Here is a 19,769-nt window from a genome sequence, read left to right on the forward strand (position 1 = left end):
CTGCTCTTAGGTTGTAAACCATGGATGAGAGAATACATAGCTATATTTTAAATTTTCTTTGAGGTTTCTCCCTGCAAAAGTGTTACCTACTTGATCCTTTCAAAATCAGGAATGAGTGTGTTTTATTTAAACATTTTTTTTTAAAAAAAAAAACCACTTGTTCTCTAGACACAGCTTACCTGGGATTATTGTAGCTTGCTGAGAGGAAAATGTGCTAAACTGTTCAAAAACATTGGTTAGAAGATTAACAGCCACCATCCAGTAGAAAGATGGATGGCGATGGTCTGATGCGAGAGAGTTTATGGATGCTAATGGCAACTTGCAGACCTGCCACCTGTAAAGAAGCTTAGAATTGTTCACTTGTGTAGATAGATTTTTATCCACACACCCCCCACACCCCCCGCAAAAAGTTTTGAGGGACACAAAACAAAGCTGAATTATTAGGTTCTGGCATTTGATAGATGGATTTGATCTAAAAAAGCTTTGAAAAAATTGTACGTATTATAATGCTAATTAGGCCTGCCAGTATAATGATGGCAAGTAGGCAGTACTCTTGCAGAAGCAGGAACTACATGTTTGCAGATATTGACAGTTTCTTGTAAAGGATGTGTTCGTATGAAGAAACTCTACAAAAGAGCTTAAGCTAGAAAGTGAAAACAGGTGCATGGATATATAAATTTTTACAAATAGTTCTATGAAATGGCTCTAAATCAGGCTGGACACTTGTGCAAGTCTAGCAGGTCCTGGCGTATCTAGTGATTGGAATGGAAATAGGATTCTGAATTTATTGCATAATCTAGCACTTAACTACCATAGCATATTTTTGTTGAACTTTGGTTCTGAGAAAAGCGAACAAGTAGTTCTCAGTCCCGCACAAGAAGTAAATGGGTAATGCTATGGTGATAGCTGCTCGCATGGTAGCTTTATCAGAAGTTTTTATTACGGGTGTCTGAGAGAATTCTTTCCCAAGCACTGGAAGCCAGCCCTCCTGCCTCTTAAAACCACAAACATGCAGTGTAAAACATGGGAGTGATCTGAAATGAAGCAGTTTTTAACAGGCTGAGTTATCCAGAGGTTTAGTCCATTACGCTTCAGGGATGCATTACATGATGGATGATTAATATATGTATAGGCTTGCAAGAGTAAATAACACTCAAACAAAGCACAACTTCTTCTTTCCTAGAGCTCCGCTGCATCCCAGGGCAGTTTGCGTGTCGGAGTGGTACCATCCAGTGCATCCCTTCAAATTGGCAGTGTGATGGGTGGCCCACCTGCGAGGATGAGAGTGATGAAGTTGACTGTCCAGGTAAGGAAAGCTGAGAAGACTACTCATCCCAGTGTCAGCTTGTTTTGCAGCAGTACTTTAAGATTGCTTGCTTATTTTTGTTTGGAAGTGGAGGTTGTTTGGTAGAACTGTACCCATTATTATCAAACTTTGAGTTGGCTTCTCTTCATTTTGTGCAACTAATGCTACAAACGGTTTTTTTGCTTGTCTGAATTATCTTTCCATTCTTACAGTCTGAGTAGGTATGCTGGAAAAGAGGAGAGTTTGTAATCTAAAAAGAGACTTTTCATGACAAGGAAAAAATCACGTTGCAATTAAACCCAAATGCCACATAGGCCTATGGTTAAATTCGGAATTATTGTTTTTGGTTGCATGAGTGTATCACTCAAACTGTGCTGGGTGACATTGTTGCACTTAGGTAGAGAGCTTGTTTTATTGTTCCCTGTTCTGATTGTGCTTCTTGTGCTGAAGTGGAGAACTTTGTTCTGCCAAACAAGCTGGTTTACTCTTCATAAACTCTTGTGATCATTTGCTTTCAGGAGCCTATCACCAGCAGTGGTCCTCTGCTTAAGCTACTGGATGCTGAGCAGTCTTTAAAAAACAAGCAAACAAAAATTTTTCATTGTGAATATATAATCACAATTTTGAATGTTTTCATTTGTTCTTGACCAACAGGCCAGTGCAATTCTGCGCGTCACGAAAGCGAAGGGACCTGTAATAATTTTTTTTTTTTTGCTAACAATAATGAAGCATGAGTCTGAAAGCATTAATTCAACTGTGTCATAATTTGAAACTTGAACTTTGCAGCATTGTCATCACAGCATTCAGTCCGTCATCATTCAGAGTTTTGAGCTATTTTAGAGAGGTGCTACTAAATAGTAAGATCAGTATTTTACAGAAACAGCCTCTTCTATTCAAACTTTCTAGTGGAATTAGGGAAGTAAACCTAACACTCAAAACTGCTATAGTTAGACATCTCCCCGCTGTGTGCTATGCACAAATAATTAAAAGAACATGTTGAGTACTCTTCTTAGAAAGCTTTTGGCCACTCTGTGTGAGTGTAAATATATTTGCAGCATAGGGGAAAAAACTGTATGTAGTTTCTTCTGATGTTGAAAATTAAGCTGTGCCATTGATACTCTCTTTAAGGATATTCTTTACGATGTGGATGTCCTAAAGAAAGATGCTTTTATAGTTGTGCTGTTATTCTTCCTTCTTTCTAGATAACTTTGGCCAAATGTGGAAAAATAGGGACCTAATAAAATTCTGGAGGTTAATGGAAGTCAGTTGCTAGGGGAAAGCAGAGCCTGAGTAAATCCAAACATTAACATGAAAGCACTGAAGGCTTCACTTGTGGGAATATTGGAACATCAACATTAATAGAAAACAGTATTTTTATCTTCTCTTGTTACTTAGCATATTAGTTAGCAATTTAAGTTGTTGCATGGAGGATGCAACAGGTTGATGTTGACTCAAGGACTGGAGTTACAAAGGATATTTGGTATATGGCAAGGAAGAGGACTTTCTGCAAGTAACATTTCTCAGGAGAAATGTTGGGGTGTAGGCCTCACTGGACTGTCTGGCCTGATGTGATGAGAACTTCAAGTTAAAAAATGAAGTGAGATGACGGTGAGAGACTTGATTCATCGCCATGTCTGTACACAGGAAGAGGGGAATAATGTGCATAAGGAATACTAGAGAGGAAAATGATGGACAGCATAGAGAAGGAAAGTATTCCACTTGATGAGAAGAGTAATTGGATAAGTAATTGGTGAAAAGGCTGTGCTCAGTAAAACAGCCAGAAAGCTGGGCATGTGGCATTTGAGAGAACTGATATATTTGTACTGTAATGTAAGGAGCGAAGCCAGCAAATGAGGAAAAAGAGCTACTGGTGTAGGATGAAAAACTCTATTATACTTGTAATAAAAAATTGGTGGGATAGCGTTGTGACCTGAAATGGGTGTGGAAGGGCATGCGTTATTCAGAACTGTCAAGAATAAGGACAGTTTGGTGTGCATGTGAATGGCATGCTGGAATATAAAAAGGAATAGCATGAATGAAGGTAAATCTGAGGCCAGAATGAGTTTGGAAGAGCATGGTTTTCTTATGTTGGGGAAAGCAACAGATATGTGACCAGTTATAGGAGAGACCAAGTCCTGGGACGTTGGTTGCAGAGCTAATGCTGCTAATGATAGTAGCACATAGTCCCACTTCAGAGTGATAACTTTCTTCTTTGGCCCCTGAATTAATAAGAAATGATGCAGCATTAAGTTTAGAAAATACCTTTGGATTTAGATGAGCAATCATGAGATGATTCAGCTAAATTTAAATATTTTTAAATTAAGATTCTTAATTTCAGTAAAGGCACACTGAACACTGAAAACTAGTTAATGAAGCCACCTGGACTTGTGAAACTTGGAGAATTAAAATATCTTGAAATTAAAAGATAGGAAAACTCTGAAACATGAAAAGAAAGCTTGCAAGGAAGGGCTCTGAATCCGGTTGGGAAGCTTGTTACTTTTTCAGCCTTTGAGCTACTAATGGCACTCTCCAACATGAGCAATTGGAAAAGATCAATGACACTGAATTAGGGTTTTGTGGTGATGATCAAGGTGTGTTTCAATGACCACTTAGTCATGTTGGTATTTTCAAAGGTTTAACAGAAAGCCATTGTAAGTTAGTTGGCACTGTTGGTTTAGTTCACCTATTTTAGGCCTGATTTAATTAATGTTAGTAACAAAGCTCCTATTAAAATAAGAGGATCATTAATTAATATATCAGCTTGGTGATTGTGTTGTGTGAAGTACCAGAAACACCCCAAACCCTAAGACTTTTTTATTAAATTGTTTATGTCTTTTTTTTTTTGGGGGGGGGGGACGACGGGACGGAGGGACGGACGGGACACACAATTAGGTAAGACACTAATTCATAGACAATTTAAATAGGTGTATGAAAAGCCTAGTTTTGGCAGACCATATATTCCTCTGAAGGTAGTAGTCGTAGCTGTTTTTATTCTTACTGTCTCTTTTCAGAATGACCATTTCCCTTTAAAACATGGAATTCCTTCAGTCCCAAACTTGAGATGTGTAAAGTGCCATTCCCCCTGCCCTTCCCACTAGGCAGGCAAATGTCAGTGGAATCTGCAGCAATGATTACCCTCAACTCACCTCTGGCAGACAGAAACCATTGGCTGCTTGCTGTTGTGAGCATACTAAAATTTCTGGGAGGCTTTATGTAGCATGTGCCTGCAACTCTTCTCTACCTAAGCAGTGAAGACTCATGAAATTTGTATACTGTTCCATATCAACAGTAATTGATCCTAAAAGTAGTTTATCCCAAAGTAGTGTATTCAGTGAAATGGTAGAAACATATTAGTATCTTCAACAGGGACTTTTATAGAGAGGAATTTATTATTTCTATGCTCCCTCTTATGCTTCCATACAAGTCATCAAAGTAGTAACATAGCTTTTCCACTTTTGTAAAAGTTCTGGATTTAAACTCCTAAGAAGGAAGGGCTCTCCAGTTTGCCTTTTACTGCTCGTCGGATTTTCAGCTTTGCTTCTACCAGAGTATCAGATAAGCTTCTCCAAATATCCTACCTTCTTTGCAGGCCTTCTGGTCAAAACTAATTTTCAGCAGTACAAGTGGAGCAGAGTTCAGTATAGCTCTGGCTCTTTCCCTCTGTTTTTTTATTATGCTACAGGCTTGATGTTTGTTCCTGTTTCGTATGGAGAGAGAACAATGCCTTAATTTCCAGAGCCTTTCATAAATCCTATCCATACCAGTTTTCCAGCATGCAGTTATGTTGGTGATCACTGTGTTTCCTTCCTTCCTTTATTTTTTTTTTTTTAATGGAGTTCTTCCCAGGAATAAGTGATCAGATTGTGCTGTCAGCTGTCCTTGGGTTTCTCCCAGCAGCTGAATATGAAAACCTTCAGCATGCTCTGTAGAGTAAGTGCTTGCCTAATGCCACATTCTTCCTTTATAAGGTATTTCTCAGTACTGTTTTCTAGACCTGCTTGGTCAGAAACAAGGACAGTAGAAAGTTTCAGCGAGCTGAGCTGAATTCTTAGGGTTCCCCTCGCCCCCCGAGCCAGTGGCAGCAATCGGCACCGGACAGCTGGCCACCCTGGTGGCGGCTGTCCCAGGACAGCAGTTGCAAGCGGTGGCTAGCAGTGGTATGAGCTGCCCTGGAGTTCCATGGCAAACAGTACAATTTTGCATGCTTTTATGTTGAGATTGGGAGCCTAATTTTATACAGAAACAATCTTGCTAGGAAGCTAACTGTAAATGCATCAGTAAATGCTGATCTTGAGCAGTGTCATCTTGTATGCTGTTCTTAAGGACTTCCCCAGATACTCTATCAGGAGGAAACGTGCAGACTTGGAGGTCACTTGCCCCAGCATATACACACTACATCATCTTTGAGTCTGCAAAGTCTCCTTTGTGGAGCCAGCTGAAGGTATGACCAGAACTGATGAAGCAGCAGCCGCAGCACACTCTTTTACAGTGATCATTAACATTTTTGTTTTGTTTTGCCAAGGATATTGCGCGCGGTTTAAGTGACTGTTGATATTTGTGCACTTTTTAGTAGATAGGTAGATAATAATGATGATAACCTCTGATTTCCACACCTTTTCTGAGTCTTTGCTGAACTCCTATATGATGCATCCTTTTTACCCTACTTCACGGTGTTTAAATTGTAAGCTCTCTACTGTCAGTCTATTACTTTGAGTAGTGCTCAGCACAGCAGGATGCTGTTCTTGGTTGGCATCTATTTCCTACAATTTCCTACAATTGATAATGCAAAGCATGGAGCTGCTTGATCTGAGAAGAGTCACTCCTCTCTGGGGACTTCTGAACTGTATTTCCAAATCTTTAGGCACAAAACTGGATTTAATTCTGAAGTTCTCTCACCTCTCACATTACCAGATAAAATAAAAAGCTTTCCAAGCTTTTACTAGTTAATGTGCTGGACAGAAAATTTGAAGCTTAGGGGACAAGGCAGCTTTTTATGTAAATTTTGAGAATCTATGTGTTTAAACAGGAGCAACTCAAATCCTGGAACAAATAAGATATGACAGGACCTGGTTGCTTCACAAACAGTTTAATTTTGACATAATTTGACGTAGTACATCCATCCTTGTGAAGTGTTTGGGTTGAGTGACTTGTCATCTGTGACACAGTAACTCTGGAAACTGCTTCAATTCCCCAAAATCCAATATTTACCCCTTTGAGTCCTGACCCTACAAAGACCTCTCTATATTACAGTCAGTGTCTTCTGTCTGCCCACCCCCCCACCCCCCTTTTCTTTTCTTTTTTTTGTGAAGCAGACCCCGGCGTGTGTGTCAGGTTGCAGTTTCTCTTCTAGCTCCTCTGAGCGCAGTTTTCCATTTGGCATCATGTTTGTTCCCCCATGCAGTGCTGGTGGGCACACGTACGTTCTAGCCTGTTCCCATCTCAGCTGGTGCCAGCTCTCACTTTTGTGTGCTCAGCTCCTCGGCTCACGTTACATTTGCACTACTTGGCTTTTTGCTTCCTTTAACTTGGTCCGAGTGATGGAGTCACTGAGGGGGATGAAAAAGGAGCTTTCTGCTCTGCTTGTGTGCTTGGCTTCCCCTAATGAGGCACAGTGTGCAAAGAAAAAGCATTGCTGAGATCCTGTGGATAAATGCGGCAGATCAATCTCCATGGATGTACATGGAAGAGTATGGAAAATGTAACTGAATTCCTTCCAGCCTCTATGAATAATGGGCAAGCTCATAGCTCTTTCAGACTTAAACTTGTCTGCATTTGTCCCCTCCATTTTTCCAATGTCCCCAACATGAACAGCAAAACTTGTACACATGGCACAAAGCTTTTTCTGTGAGTTAGCAGGGCTGTGTTTTGCAGGCTGCAGTGACAGCACTTGCTCAACTAAAAGGTGGTTAGAAATGTAAGCAAAATTCCTTCCCCTTCCAATCTCTTTGTTTTTGTTCTGAACAATTGTTGAACAGTTTTGTTTCAGATCTGAAAAATTTTAAAATGTAGTAGGAGCCATACAGCATGGCAAACTTCCATGGTGAATTGGTAGCCTGAAGTTTTTAGAAAGCTGAAAATAGTCACAAAATCAGCAGTGTTGGGCAACTTTCTTGATGTATAGCACTATACTTAGACTGTAGTTGTGCTAGAGTGAATTAGATGGCAGCTGTAAATTCGAAGGAGCTGGGTGAGTACTAGTCATGACTTGATCCATTTGGAAACAGATTGGAGGATGCGTGTGTCCATGATGCTGTAGTATTCGAGGGGAGGAGAAAAAATAGTGCCCCATGAATTTTTCCTTGAACCCATTTTTCCCTTTCCCCACCAACTAACAAGCAAATTACATTTCTGATATAATTGTATGAAGTCAAAGGAAACAGAACTAGGTTTTGGCTAGAAAACATACTGCTGTTGCTGCTTGTGGTTGTATGCAGAAGAACAAAGGTTGTGGAAAAAATTGATCTTCCAAAATTTGACAGCTTTCAGAATATTAAGTGTGCACATAAGCAATAAAAATGATGGCTTTTCCTTTCTGAAACACTCAAACATGGTTAGGTTGTGCTCTTCTGGCTTAGGTTGTTATAAAGCTTAGTCCAGGGCACAACTAATTTATTTTTAAAGATAAAAATATTTTTATAAAGGAAGCAGGAACAGCAGAGTACACAGAAAGTTCTTCTGCAGAGTATTGAAAAAGTGCAATAGAAAACCAGTCCAATTCCACCTTTGACACCAGAATCTGCAGTGGCTTTTCATGGTAGTCAAGTGACTTAAAGGCCTGCTAGCATCTCTTCCTTTATTGCCCCGGAGAACACTTGTCATCATTGCTTTTCTCAGAGGAAATTCTGGTCAATTAGAAGCAATTTAATATTTGAAGAGCACCAGCTTATTAAGCAGCTGGTAGTGTTGGGCTTGAAGGAGGAGTGACTTGTGGTGGCTCCTTTCTGCCTTTTCGGTGCCGCCTGATTTCAGTGGTGAGTCTGCTGACACGGGCAGATGCTGAGGAAGGAATGAGTGTCCTGCTTCCTGGGTGAGGACTGATTGAACTCACTCTGTGTGGGATCTGCGTCACTGTTTTTCAAAGCATCTGGCATAAATTCTGTCAATTTAAGATGTTAGCCCAAGTAACCCTTTCTTAACCTCACATGTAAAAACCTGTGAACTTCGGTTTTATTCCCAGGGGAGGTAAATTGTTAAGTCCTTGTGGGTGTTCTGTTTAGCTGTGGAGGGTCAGCCATATGGTGTTGCATCTGCTCTCACTTCTGAAAGGGTACTAATTCTTTGTGCATTTGGTTCTTACTCACTCTTTGGGTTTAGTTGTTGCCATTTAATGCCATGGGAAAATAGAGCTTCTCATGCAGAGCTCAGTTCATCTTTGATAAAACATTCTACATTAGTAATTGTTAAAGTCTTACTATAACTAAAAACTTGCTTTTCAGTGTCTCAATATTGCTCTGAAAATCATAGTGTAAATACTACTACTGAACCATTAGGATTAAGAACAATCAAATTATAAAACTAAAAACAGATTGGGCTTTGAAGTAATAAAAAATAATTAGTGATCTTCACTGTCAAATTATTCCACCATTTTGTGTCCTTTGAAATGTGTAAGTAGTGAATTTCTTGGCACTAACTTCTTGCCTATGATAAATAGCATATTCTAATATTGAAAGTAGCATTGCTACTCTATTCCTGTAAGGCCATGTGAGTGTATTATGCACAGCCATTTCTTAATGGGTGATCTCTATAGACATGTAATTCCTAGGATAACGTAATAATTAAATATCCCTTGCTTATCCCATTAACCCAGGGCAAACTCAGTATGCTAGAGAGATTAATGCAAAGCTACTCTGCTGTTCCAGGGCTCCAGCTAGTGGTTTTTTTAATGCTCATTGGTGCCAACTTTTGTTCCAAGGAGCGCTTCTCAAAGGTTTCTCCCCACCACCAGGCCAGGCTTCCTACTTAGGATCTTGTTAGTTTTGCTGGCTGCGGCACATCTGCAGTGTCTCCACCTGACCTGTGCACTTCTTATTTACTCCTGGTAGGCACATGGAGACCCCAGCCCCTTTTCTGGAATAACATCTTGCACTGTGTTCTTCCTAAGTTCCTGAATCCAGTTGTCACGTATGCCTGTTAGAAGCCCTGATGCTAAGATGAGGGTGTGTATGTTGTTAGTCCATTAATTCTGAAACAAAATTTCCTGTAGAAGCTTGAGGGTGAATGAAAAACCTTGTTCTTCTGACTGCAGATAGGTTTCCTTTCCTGGCTTTAATTTTGTCCGAGATCTCAGAGGATGTGTTGGAAAATGTACTGGAGTCATCTTATATCCTTGAGCACCCAACTGAGAAACAAAGCAGCTGGAGAGGGGGTAGCTCTGTAAACAGGGACAAATAAAATGCACTGGGGATGATGCATTTGCTGCGGCAATTGAAACGACGAGTGTCAAGTCCTGTGTGCAACTGCAGGCTTTGAGAATCTGCCAAAATATTTAGCTTACTCTGCAAGACTCATGTGATGGCTTGTTGGTTCTTTTCAGTTGTAGGTATTTTGGTTATGTACTGTGTAAAATGGCCAAGCTATTATTGCAGGGATCTACAATCTTTGTTTACCTGACTATGCTACTTATCATATATGCCCTGAATTAAAACCCAGAGAAGGTTTAATAAAATGAAATCTGAGTTTGCTTGCATCTTTCACCAGTACTGACTATTCCTTCTGATCCCTAGGCTTGACAGGGGACCAGCGAACTTACCATGGGAAGGAGAATGTGGACTCCAGGCACAGTCGAGGGAGAGGAGGAGAGACAACCCGCTTTCACACTGTCAATGTGGCACAGCCTGTCCGATTTAGCAGTAAGTTGCAGACTGGGAAATCTGGGCCATCTTTCTGCTAATTGAAATAGCAATTTAGACTTGTTTTTTACCAAGGAGATGTTATTCTCTCGCATAGCTTTTTGATCAGATTTTATTCATATGCAGTGCTTTTTAAGGTTTTTGTAGATGTCTTATGTATATGTCCTGTTGCATTGCATAGTTTATATGCCAGGCCAATACATGCAAAGAAGTCTGCTTTCCTAGTAATCCTGTTTCTGTGAAACCAGAGTTACAATTTTCTGTTATAACTCGTTGCAATTACGGACAACTAAACCTGTGGTTTAAGTGATGGCTTCAGCCTGCAGCAGGGGTGATAGCCTAATCCTTGTCTCTTCATGTGAGCTTGCATGTAGGATTTATCCCCTGAAAAGTGGGTGGGGGGAACCAAAATTGCTTTTAATTGAAGTAATTTTGAGGATATCTTAAAGATGTTGCACTATTATTAATAAAGTGCATCTCTGATATTTTGAGTTCTGTATCCTTTTTAATAGGGCAGATATTATTTAGGGAGTGGGGAATTAAGGAAATTCTTCACTTGCTGATCTGAAGACAGTCTGTCAAGGAAGTATGTAGCACTTGAATGGGTTTTGCCCTGTTACCCCCATCAATCAATCGGAAATCTTCAAAAATACCACTTCAATGTCATTCTACCCCTCACCTGCTAGTGCTACTGCCGGCACCCTAGTCCCAGCCTTACCTAAAGCATCATAAATGTCGTGCCAGTGTCCTTCCCACTGATGGCAGCTTGTAGTGACTGCTGCCTCTGAATCTCTCCAGGCCCTAAACATCTAAATCTCCCCTGCCTTCTCCCTGTTATCTTCGTTCCCTCTTTGCTCCAGTGATTTGGGAATGTGAGACCGCACCAATGAGCCTTGGAGGGAGAGATGGGACAGGTTAGGAAGAGGACATGGGGGGAAGACAGTATGGCAGTAACTGGGAACGATTGCTTTGGACTATGGTGATTTTCTGAAAAAGAGAAGTGATTAGCAGAAGTAAAAATTCACCTCTTTGTTGTAGATATTTATTTTTTTTACAAAAATGGATACTAAAATAGGTGTTTTGATTTGTCATGGATTCTAGTAGCTAAATTATGTTAGTAAAATTCATAGAGGACAACAAAGCAATTTAGAAAAATTGATACAGCAATATCTAATATGCTCTGCAGTTCTGTCCCATCTTAGTGATGTGAACAGTAGATCTTAAAATATCCCATATACATGGAGAATAAGGAAAGATATTTAATTAAAGGGCTTCAAATCTAAGTTTGTATATCATTATTTGATGATAAAGACCACTGTTTCTGAAGGGAATAAAGAGGCTTGAACAGGAACTCTGAATGCATGCAAAGGACGTAAAACAGTCCGAGATTTTAAAGTTCCTTTCTTAGGTGTTGTGCAAAATTAATACTGCAAATGCAGGTGCTAAAATCATATTTCATGTCTGTTTTAAATTTCATCTGCTTGTCTCCGTAATTTTATTAGCTACCCATCACCCCCAAGAATGCCAGTCAAAAGCTCACAGGCCTGTTTCATCCAGAAACGCCTCAAGGCTTCTGTTGCTTAATCCCTCAGTTGAGTTACCTGAGAAAGCAGAGACAGCAGTTCACACTATCACCTTCTTACTTCCTAAATACCCACTTGGCAGTGATGTTTATCCAGAGCAAACAACAATTGCCCCAGAACCCTCATCATCTTTAGTGATTGACTATGGGAGCAGGATTATGTGAATACTACCGAGACTGTTTGTAAAAGTCGGTTGAAAACTTCACAGCAAGCTGGATGTATTGCTAACCACCTAATAGAAAGACAGAATCGTTAAATTGGCCACCTCCTGGTTTATTTCTTCCTGTTTTTGCTCCTTGTTTTGACTTGGATTGATTGAACTGATTGGGTTTATAAAGATGTGCAGGGAAATATTTTCCACAGGAGATGATCAGTCTTAATTCAAGACTTCAAAAGCTGTCACAGTGCAATGAAACATTACTAGGAGTTGCATCTTTTTAAATGCAATTTTTGAAAAATTCCTTTATCAAAAGCTGTAGTGTAATGCATGCATCTCCTGGTGAGGTAAAGTATACACGGTATGTTGTGTGTACGCATACAAGTGATTATGCATTGCCTTGTCATAAACTGATTACGATGCATTATCTTGAAGATCCTAATTTGGGGGGAATGGTTTCCCTTCTATTCTTCATGTTTCCTAGGAAAGTGCCCAACAGGATGGCACCACTATGAGGGCACAGCCAGCTGTTATAGAGTCTATTTAAATGGGGAGAACTACTGGGACGCTGTGCAGACATGTCAGCGGGTGAATGGATCCCTCGCCACCTTCACTGCAGACCAGGAGCTGAGGTTTATCTTGGCACAGGAGTGGGACTTGGAAGAAAAAACATTTGTAAGGAAGGACCAGCGTAGGTGAGTAGGAGGGACAGGATAAAGATCTCATGTTGCTTGAGAATGGTTTCTGTGTGATACAAATGCTGGTAATTCGGCTTGCTTAGAAAATCTAATGGTAAAATTGACTTCAGGCGAACAACCCAGTAAGAGCACGCTGGTTGACTGTTTGGCAGTGGTCACCTGTATTTTATGTTTTAATTAATATTAACAGGTAGTCTGCAATTCACCAGAGTCTCTATCTTCAGGCTGCCTCAGCAACGTACCAGTGTTCTTGAACTGCAACAGGGAAGATGGATTTTACGATGACTCACTGCTGCAATGCCTTGTATAGAAAGAAATCTTTAAATTTTTCAACAGAATTTCTGTTTCCGTTAAGTACCAATCGCTCTAACAAAGATTGCAAGTTTGAGATAAGAATGAAAGAAAAAGACATTTTCAGCTGCAAGAAATCCCCCCGCCCTTTTTTTTTTGTCAATCTCATGTGCTGCCATGATAGATTGCCAGGAATGGTTCAGTAACGGTGTATCTCTGTCTCTGGGGAGTTAGATGGTTTGGTCTGGAACAGTCTGATATAAGTTGTATATGTTTATAAAATATTTGACTTTTGGATGCTTTTGTGTGACTTTTGGGTTGGAGATGCTGAAATGCCGTCATAACAACAGAATAAGGTGCTTATGAGTAGAAGTAAAAGACAGGGTGAGTTATCATTTGTAAACATAGAAAACAATCGGGTATTTTCCTCTATCCCTCAAATGTAGCCTGTTTCCCTACATTGCCAATGTATGGGCTGAAATGTTAAGGAAAAAAATAATCAGAATGTTTTGAAAGTCAGCTTTTAAGTATAAAGACATTGGAAGGTTCTGTGTAGTTTAATTTGTTAGTGTGCTTTCGGCTTGTATGTTTAGAATCTAATTTCTTTTGTAGGTTCTGGGTTGGCTATCAGTATGTCATCACCAATCGAAATCACTCTCTGGAAGGTCACTGGGAAGTAGCTTATAAAGGTAGGCCTCGCAAATTATTACTTATTACTAAATTACTGTCATAAAGTATCAATATTATTTGCAAGAACAACACAACTTCAGTGATAGTGTTGAAATAGTGTAGGGGAACTGCTTTGCTTTACAGTTTCAAAACGGAAGAGTTTGATACTTGCTACACGCCTTATTTACAAGTGTAAGAAGTTTCATAGTTTTTCACATTGACATCTTGTGGAAAGAATGTGTTTTTAAGTTTATTTGGGCTTTGCCTTTGAATAAGATAAGAAAAAGGAAATTACTCTGTAGTTTCTCATTCTTTGTGGTTAATGTCTAGATGAATTGCTGATTCCTGATTCTAGTATTTGCACAGACTAATGTGGGATATTCAGGAGTTTTAGCTTTTTAAAATTAGTAGATTTTTATATACTGAAAAAAACTTGAATTTTGCAGAATTACCCAATTTTTTTTTCATTTTAAAGTACTTCAGATAGTTAAGACAAAATTTGCCTAATCCCAGAAATAAATCCCAGTTTATATGAAAAACCGAACATTAATCTGATAGGCGTCAATGGATGAACTTTCTCAATTGCAAAACAAGCCTCTCCCTCTGCTGAAAATGCAAAGTTATGTTTCTATATCTTTTATTTTTAACTAATTCAGTTGAGGGATTAGTTAAGATTAAAGTCATTATATGAACCCTTATGTGTAGAATTGAATGTCTAAATGCTGTACTAGTTTAGGTAATAGAAAAGTTAAAACAAAGAGTTGTGTTTTTTTTTAAAGCATCAGCACTGTGGATTCCAGTGTAGCATTTGAAAACTAATCTGAATATTTTTCTTCTCATATACAACTTTCAGTAGTGGAAAATCTGGAAGGAAAACTTTACATTAGGTACAGATACATAGTTACGAACACATTTTGGCTGAATGTTTACCTCTTGAAAAATACTTCCTTTGACACTGAGAAGTAGTAGAACCCTGCATAGTTTTCTGATGACAGTACTTGTTTACTGTGCTGCCATGCACAAAGACGTTGATTTCTTTTGTCATTTAAGTGAACAGAGTTGACTGACTATTCAGAGGAAACTGCTACTTCTCCTGGAGGCAGAACATTTACATTAGTTCCTTAAAGTAAAGCACCTAAAGATGTCTTTGGACATCACCGGAAAGGGAGGGAGGAATGTCCAACTTTTTCTCATATAGGGGTTTCTGGTCTAGACAAAACTGTTTATATAGGTGGGTTTCTGCTGTGAAGGCCAAGAAAAAAAAATTTTTCCTTAAAAGGACCTTTCTTCGCTCTTTGTAAAGCTGACTGCACTGCCATCTGCTGACAGTGTTTACAACTGGGGAGGCTTACGTTATAAAAAAATCATGATACCTGTTTTTACCATAAGTTTTAATTTGATGCGTTATATAAACTTAAGCCCTCTCAGTGCCATATATTCTTTCGTTTGCAAGCTTTCTATTTATTAAAGGGATACCTGTACGAAATAAAGTACATAGTAGCATTCAGTAGCTTCTAAAAAAGCTTTCCTTAAGCTTCATTGACTTGTAGTAAGGCAGACTCTGAATTCCTAGAGTCTGTTTGAAAAGTCATTTAAGGTCCTATAGCTTGGAAATTTTAATCCATTACTGGGAGATGTGGAAGGTAAACCCTCGAAAAAATTATAGCGGAACTTAGTTGTATTTAAAAAAATTTAACAAAAAACCATAATACCTAACAGTATTTGAAAGGACCATCACGTGAGAAGACCGCATAACATGTTAACTGCGAGAGCTGTTAAACTCAATATTTAAGTGCACAGATTTGGAAAGTAGGCTGCTGAAAACATACAAAATAGGCTAATTTTCACAGTTGCTGTATCTGGGTCTCTCATTAATCTCTGCAGCTTTGCATACTAGGAGACTTAATGGTGAAGTGAGACACACTGGTCAGAAACAACATTTTAAAAGTTATAAAATGCCCCCAACACCGTCCTGCGCTGTTTGGAACCCATCACGATACAGTCTCTTAACAATTCCGTGAGCTGGAAGGACCGAATGGTCCATGCCGCCGCCGCAGCAGCAGAAGTGGCCTGGCAACCTTGTTCTGCGCGTAGCACCGCTCTGCGCTCTGAACGAGCAGCGTGCGACGCGGGGGAGAGGCTCTGCAGTGTGCTGCACGGGACAGATGCGCGCGCATCTTTGGAAGCAGCAGTAGGTGCTTGGAGCACCAGGTGCAAGATTAGTATGGGTTCTTGCTCCACTAGCAGCAAAAGTGGCCAAACTCAGGCTTGTTTGAAGGGGTGCATAAGTATAGGCAGGCAAACCCCACGGGACTCTGGAAAGCAGCACTTGTAGAGATATCAGAACATTACTCCTACTGGTGCAGAATGACAAAATTAGCCAGTACTTTGAAAACAGCAGCCTCTTCTCTCTGAGTCACCCCTTCCCCCTCCGCTGTTTGCCTTCCCCTGGAGGAGTGTTGCTAGTGGGAGCTCAGGCTAGAGGACAGTCGCCTTGTAGCAGAGTTGGTGTGCATGAAATGAGTGATGTTACAGAGCCTTTCTAAAGCTTTGCATGCCCGCAGGCTGCTTATACCAATGCATCTTGTTCTAGGCTCTTCAGAAGTATTTTTACCCCCTGACCCTATCTTTGGTACGGCTATGTCTGAAAATGAAAACGTTCTTTGTGCCCAGCTTCAGTGTTTCCATTTTCCTACCCTTCGGCACCATGGTTTACACAGCTGGTATGCTGAAAACTGCTATGAGAAATCTTCATTCCTCTGCAAAAGGAGTAAGTTGGTTTTAGTTCAGTGTTAACCTGTGTTGCGCGTTCAAGTATGCATATAACAAATATGGGGAAATTGATTAGTTATCCTTTCTACCTTTTGCCCAGTGAATTAAAAAAAGGGGGGTGTGTGTGTTTAAATTTCTGCTAGGTTTAAATAAATAAGAGCAACATAATGTGTGGTTGTCAGCCACAGTACAGATTTTCACTAAAACATTATTGTTAAGCAGCTACATCAGACCCAAAATAAAGTATACTTGAAAAAAAAGTTACAAAAGCACCTTATTAGTAAATATTATTCTTAAATACTAACTTCACATGAAAATGAGGAAACGCTTCTCGTTTATTTTGAATATAGAAAATTCTATTAAATTATTTCTAGCCAATTTTTAGAACTAGGAGGGGGGAAAATAGGCAAGTGGAGCTACTGACAAAGTGGGGGGGGGGGGGGGGAAGCTTTAATTCTGTATCTTGTAGTTCTTTACTCCAAAAGGCCTTCTACCAGCAGAGATATTGGCAGTATTTTCAAGTAATATTTAAGATGCCTGATACAGATGGTGCTTCTCTGCAAGGAGGAGGAAACTTGTTGAACTGTTACTGCAGTTCTTGAAGTTTTTTCTAGTTTGCTTTTTCTCTAAAGCAGGAAAAAGACTTTCAGAAGGGCAGGGGGAGAAAATTCAGCCCTTCTTTGCCTGTTCTTGGACCTGATACTTTGAAAACTAGGAAGACAGGATATTATCTTGTCTACCTTGAGATGTAATAAAATCTTGTAATCTGATATTGAAGGATGCGTGTTCAGTCAAAATGATGATCAAAAAATCAGCCTTTTGGTCATCTTTTTGGGATGATGTTGTAAGGAAGACAATAGCTCTGCCAAAACATTGACCAGAGGGTGAGGGTATCACATGTATAAGTTGAGCAGAAGAATGCTGTATCCAATTTCGGGCCTTGCAGTACAAGAAAAATGTTGACGTGACCTTGACAAAGTGAGGCGAGTTCAGTGGGGGCCAGCAAGATGGTGACGTGAGCTGAAGTGCCTGTCCTTTGAATCATAGAATCACAGAATGTCCTGGGTTGGAAGGGACCCGCAAGGATCATCAGTCCAACTCCCTGCACAGAACAACCCCAAGTTCACACCGTGTCTCTGAGGGTGTTGTCCAAGTGCTTCTTGAATATCGCCAGCCTTGGTGCCATGATGCCTCCCTGGGGGGCCTGTTTTGCGGTGCTCCACCACCCTTGGGGTGAAGAACTTTTTCCTAATACCCAGTGAGGTGAGGCAGAGAGAATGGGACTCCCTTCAGCCTGGAGAAGGGAAGGCTTCCAGGGGACCTGATAACAGCCTGCCAGTACTTACAAGAAGGTTATTGTGAAGTCGGCGCCAGGCTCTTTACAGTGGTGCGTGGCAGGAGTCAAGGGAGGTTAAGTTGCAATAAGAGATTTGAATTGACGCCGAGGAAGACTGTTTAATCGTGATGGTAGTCACGAGTGGAACAGACTCCTAGGGAGGTTGTGCAGCCTCTGTCCTTGGAGGATTTTATGACCAGATTAGATAAAACCCTGAGCAACCTGTTGGGACATCATAGCTGACCCTGCTTTGAGCAGGAGATTGAGCTGGAGACTTCCTCAGGTCTCTTCCAGTCTGAACTTCCCTGTGGACCCTCGAGCTGACCTGTCCGTAGGGCGGAGGGGGCAGGCCATGCTCCCTGAGCAGTTGCTGCAGCTGGTGGGTCCCAGGGCTGTCTCTGTTCCCCCGCTCTGGTGTTGGTGCCTGCCCTTGGGTCAGTGGGAGGAAAGCACAGCGGACAGAAGACACCTAAACTTCCTCCTCTGGGCAGGGATCAAGGTGCAGCTAGGGCAGTGGGAGTACTATTACCTGGCTTCCTTTTTTAGGCCTGGCCTGTTAAGAGCGTCCTTCAGGTCTGGTCCAGAGATGATCCAGCTTTTCCTAAGCACCAGGAGAGAGGGAGGGAGCTGTAACAGGCATTGACAGTGAAGCTTAAACTTCTCAGAGCACTTGCTTTCCTGTGTCTGGGAGAGGATGCCTGGAAGTGTCAATTCCATTGAATACTTAAAACTCACTTTGTCAGTTTTGAGCAGTGAGTCATCCCCGCGTGCCTTCAGACTATCCATTATCTTCCCCACTCCTTGGAGATCCTTTTTCAAAGTTGCTTTAATGTGAAGGCGTGGCTTTTAAACTGGTGGTCTGCTTAAGTTTACAAATCACTTAATGTAACAGAATAAGCTGGTCTCCTGTCTGGCAGGCTCACAGACACTTGGATATTGATGTGTGTTTCTGTTCTAGGCCAGACTTGCGTTGATATCAAAGACAACATTGTTGATGAAGGCTACTATTTCACTCCAAAAGGGAATGATCCCTGTTTGAGCTGCACGTGTCACAACGGTGAACCTGAAATGTGTGTGGCTGCTTTGTGTGAACGGCCCCAGGGGTGTCAGCAGTACCGCAAAGACCCTAAGGAATGCTGCAAATTTACATGTTTAGACACAGGTAAGAGTCGACTGCTAAAGTTTAGTGAAGAAAAATGAGTTCAGTGCTCAACTCGGTTATATCTGGGTATAACTTTGTTTGGAATGATGCATCCTTTCAGTGCCTCAACGTTGCTGGCTACAAACCCTCTGTGGGGAAGGATCTCAAATCACAGGAAATTAAACACTTCAGACTGTGGCTAGAAATAATTAGTTGTCCTTGACACTACTTATACAGGAGAAAGCAGTAGCTTTTTTTTCTGTGTGGAGGTTGACACTACTGTGGATTTTTAGTAAAGCGTCTTGCATGGTTCCTTTGTCATGACACAGAAGGGCTTTTCTCTTGAGCACCAATTCAGCATCCTTTTCTGGCATGAGCATTTGTGTGTGTAAGTTTGCAGGGATCTTGTGGGAAGGAAAGTCGATAAATGATATAGAGTTTCAATAATAATCAGGGCATACAACCTTGTTTATTGGATTTGGCATTTCAGTGCAGCTTCTTGTTTTGGATCAGTGAAGTTTTTGGTTGACTCTGACTGAACTGTTTGTCAGTCACCATTTGGGGATGTAGCGTTTTGGGGGTTGTTTTTCTTTAGAGAGACTTGCAAAAAGAAATGTCTCTTACTTGGAATTTACTGCGAGGGTGGTCAAATACTGGAGCAGATTGCTCGTGGAGTCTCCATCTGTGGGGATATTCAGCACCTGATTGATCTCTGTCCTGGGCAATCTGCTCTAGCTGATGCTGCTTGAGCAGCGGTTGGACTAGATGATTTCAGGATTTCCCTTCCAACCTCAACCATTTTGTGATACTGTTATTTCCTGGTATTTTAAAAGAATCTAATCTTATCTGAGAGCACAAAGAAGCTGTTGTTCTGAACTCCTGTGGAAAACATGGAAGGTGAACTCTTCCAATCAGAGGCTTCTCTTTCAGTCTGTTACAAAATAGGGGTGCTTACTGGCTTCCAAAT

At 40.6% G+C, this 19,769-nt stretch overlaps 1 protein-coding gene across 2 annotated transcripts in view; it reads left to right on the forward strand.

Annotated features, from left to right (window-relative positions):
• The window catches only part of DGCR2 (DiGeorge syndrome critical region gene 2), a 49,447-nt gene that overhangs the window by 19,613 nt on the left and 10,065 nt on the right, over nucleotides 1-19,769 (forward strand). The window contains exons 2-7 of one of the 2 annotated variants that reach the window (XM_075110863.1): nucleotides 1,184-1,306; nucleotides 10,030-10,155; nucleotides 12,371-12,590; nucleotides 13,497-13,573; nucleotides 16,147-16,323; nucleotides 18,620-18,823. In XM_075110863.1, the coding sequence (XP_074966964.1) occupies nucleotides 1,184-1,306; nucleotides 10,030-10,155; nucleotides 12,371-12,590; nucleotides 13,497-13,573; nucleotides 16,147-16,323; nucleotides 18,620-18,823 (927 nt within the window). The remainder of the gene's footprint in view (nucleotides 1-1,183; nucleotides 1,307-10,029; nucleotides 10,156-12,370; nucleotides 12,591-13,496; nucleotides 13,574-16,146; nucleotides 16,324-18,619; nucleotides 18,824-19,769) is intronic. The other variant, XM_075110864.1, reaches the window with a different exon arrangement.

Source organism: Phalacrocorax aristotelis, chromosome 15 (assembly GCF_949628215.1).
Source record: "Phalacrocorax aristotelis chromosome 15, bGulAri2.1, whole genome shotgun sequence".
NCBI lineage: Eukaryota > Metazoa > Chordata > Aves > Suliformes > Phalacrocoracidae > Phalacrocorax > Phalacrocorax aristotelis.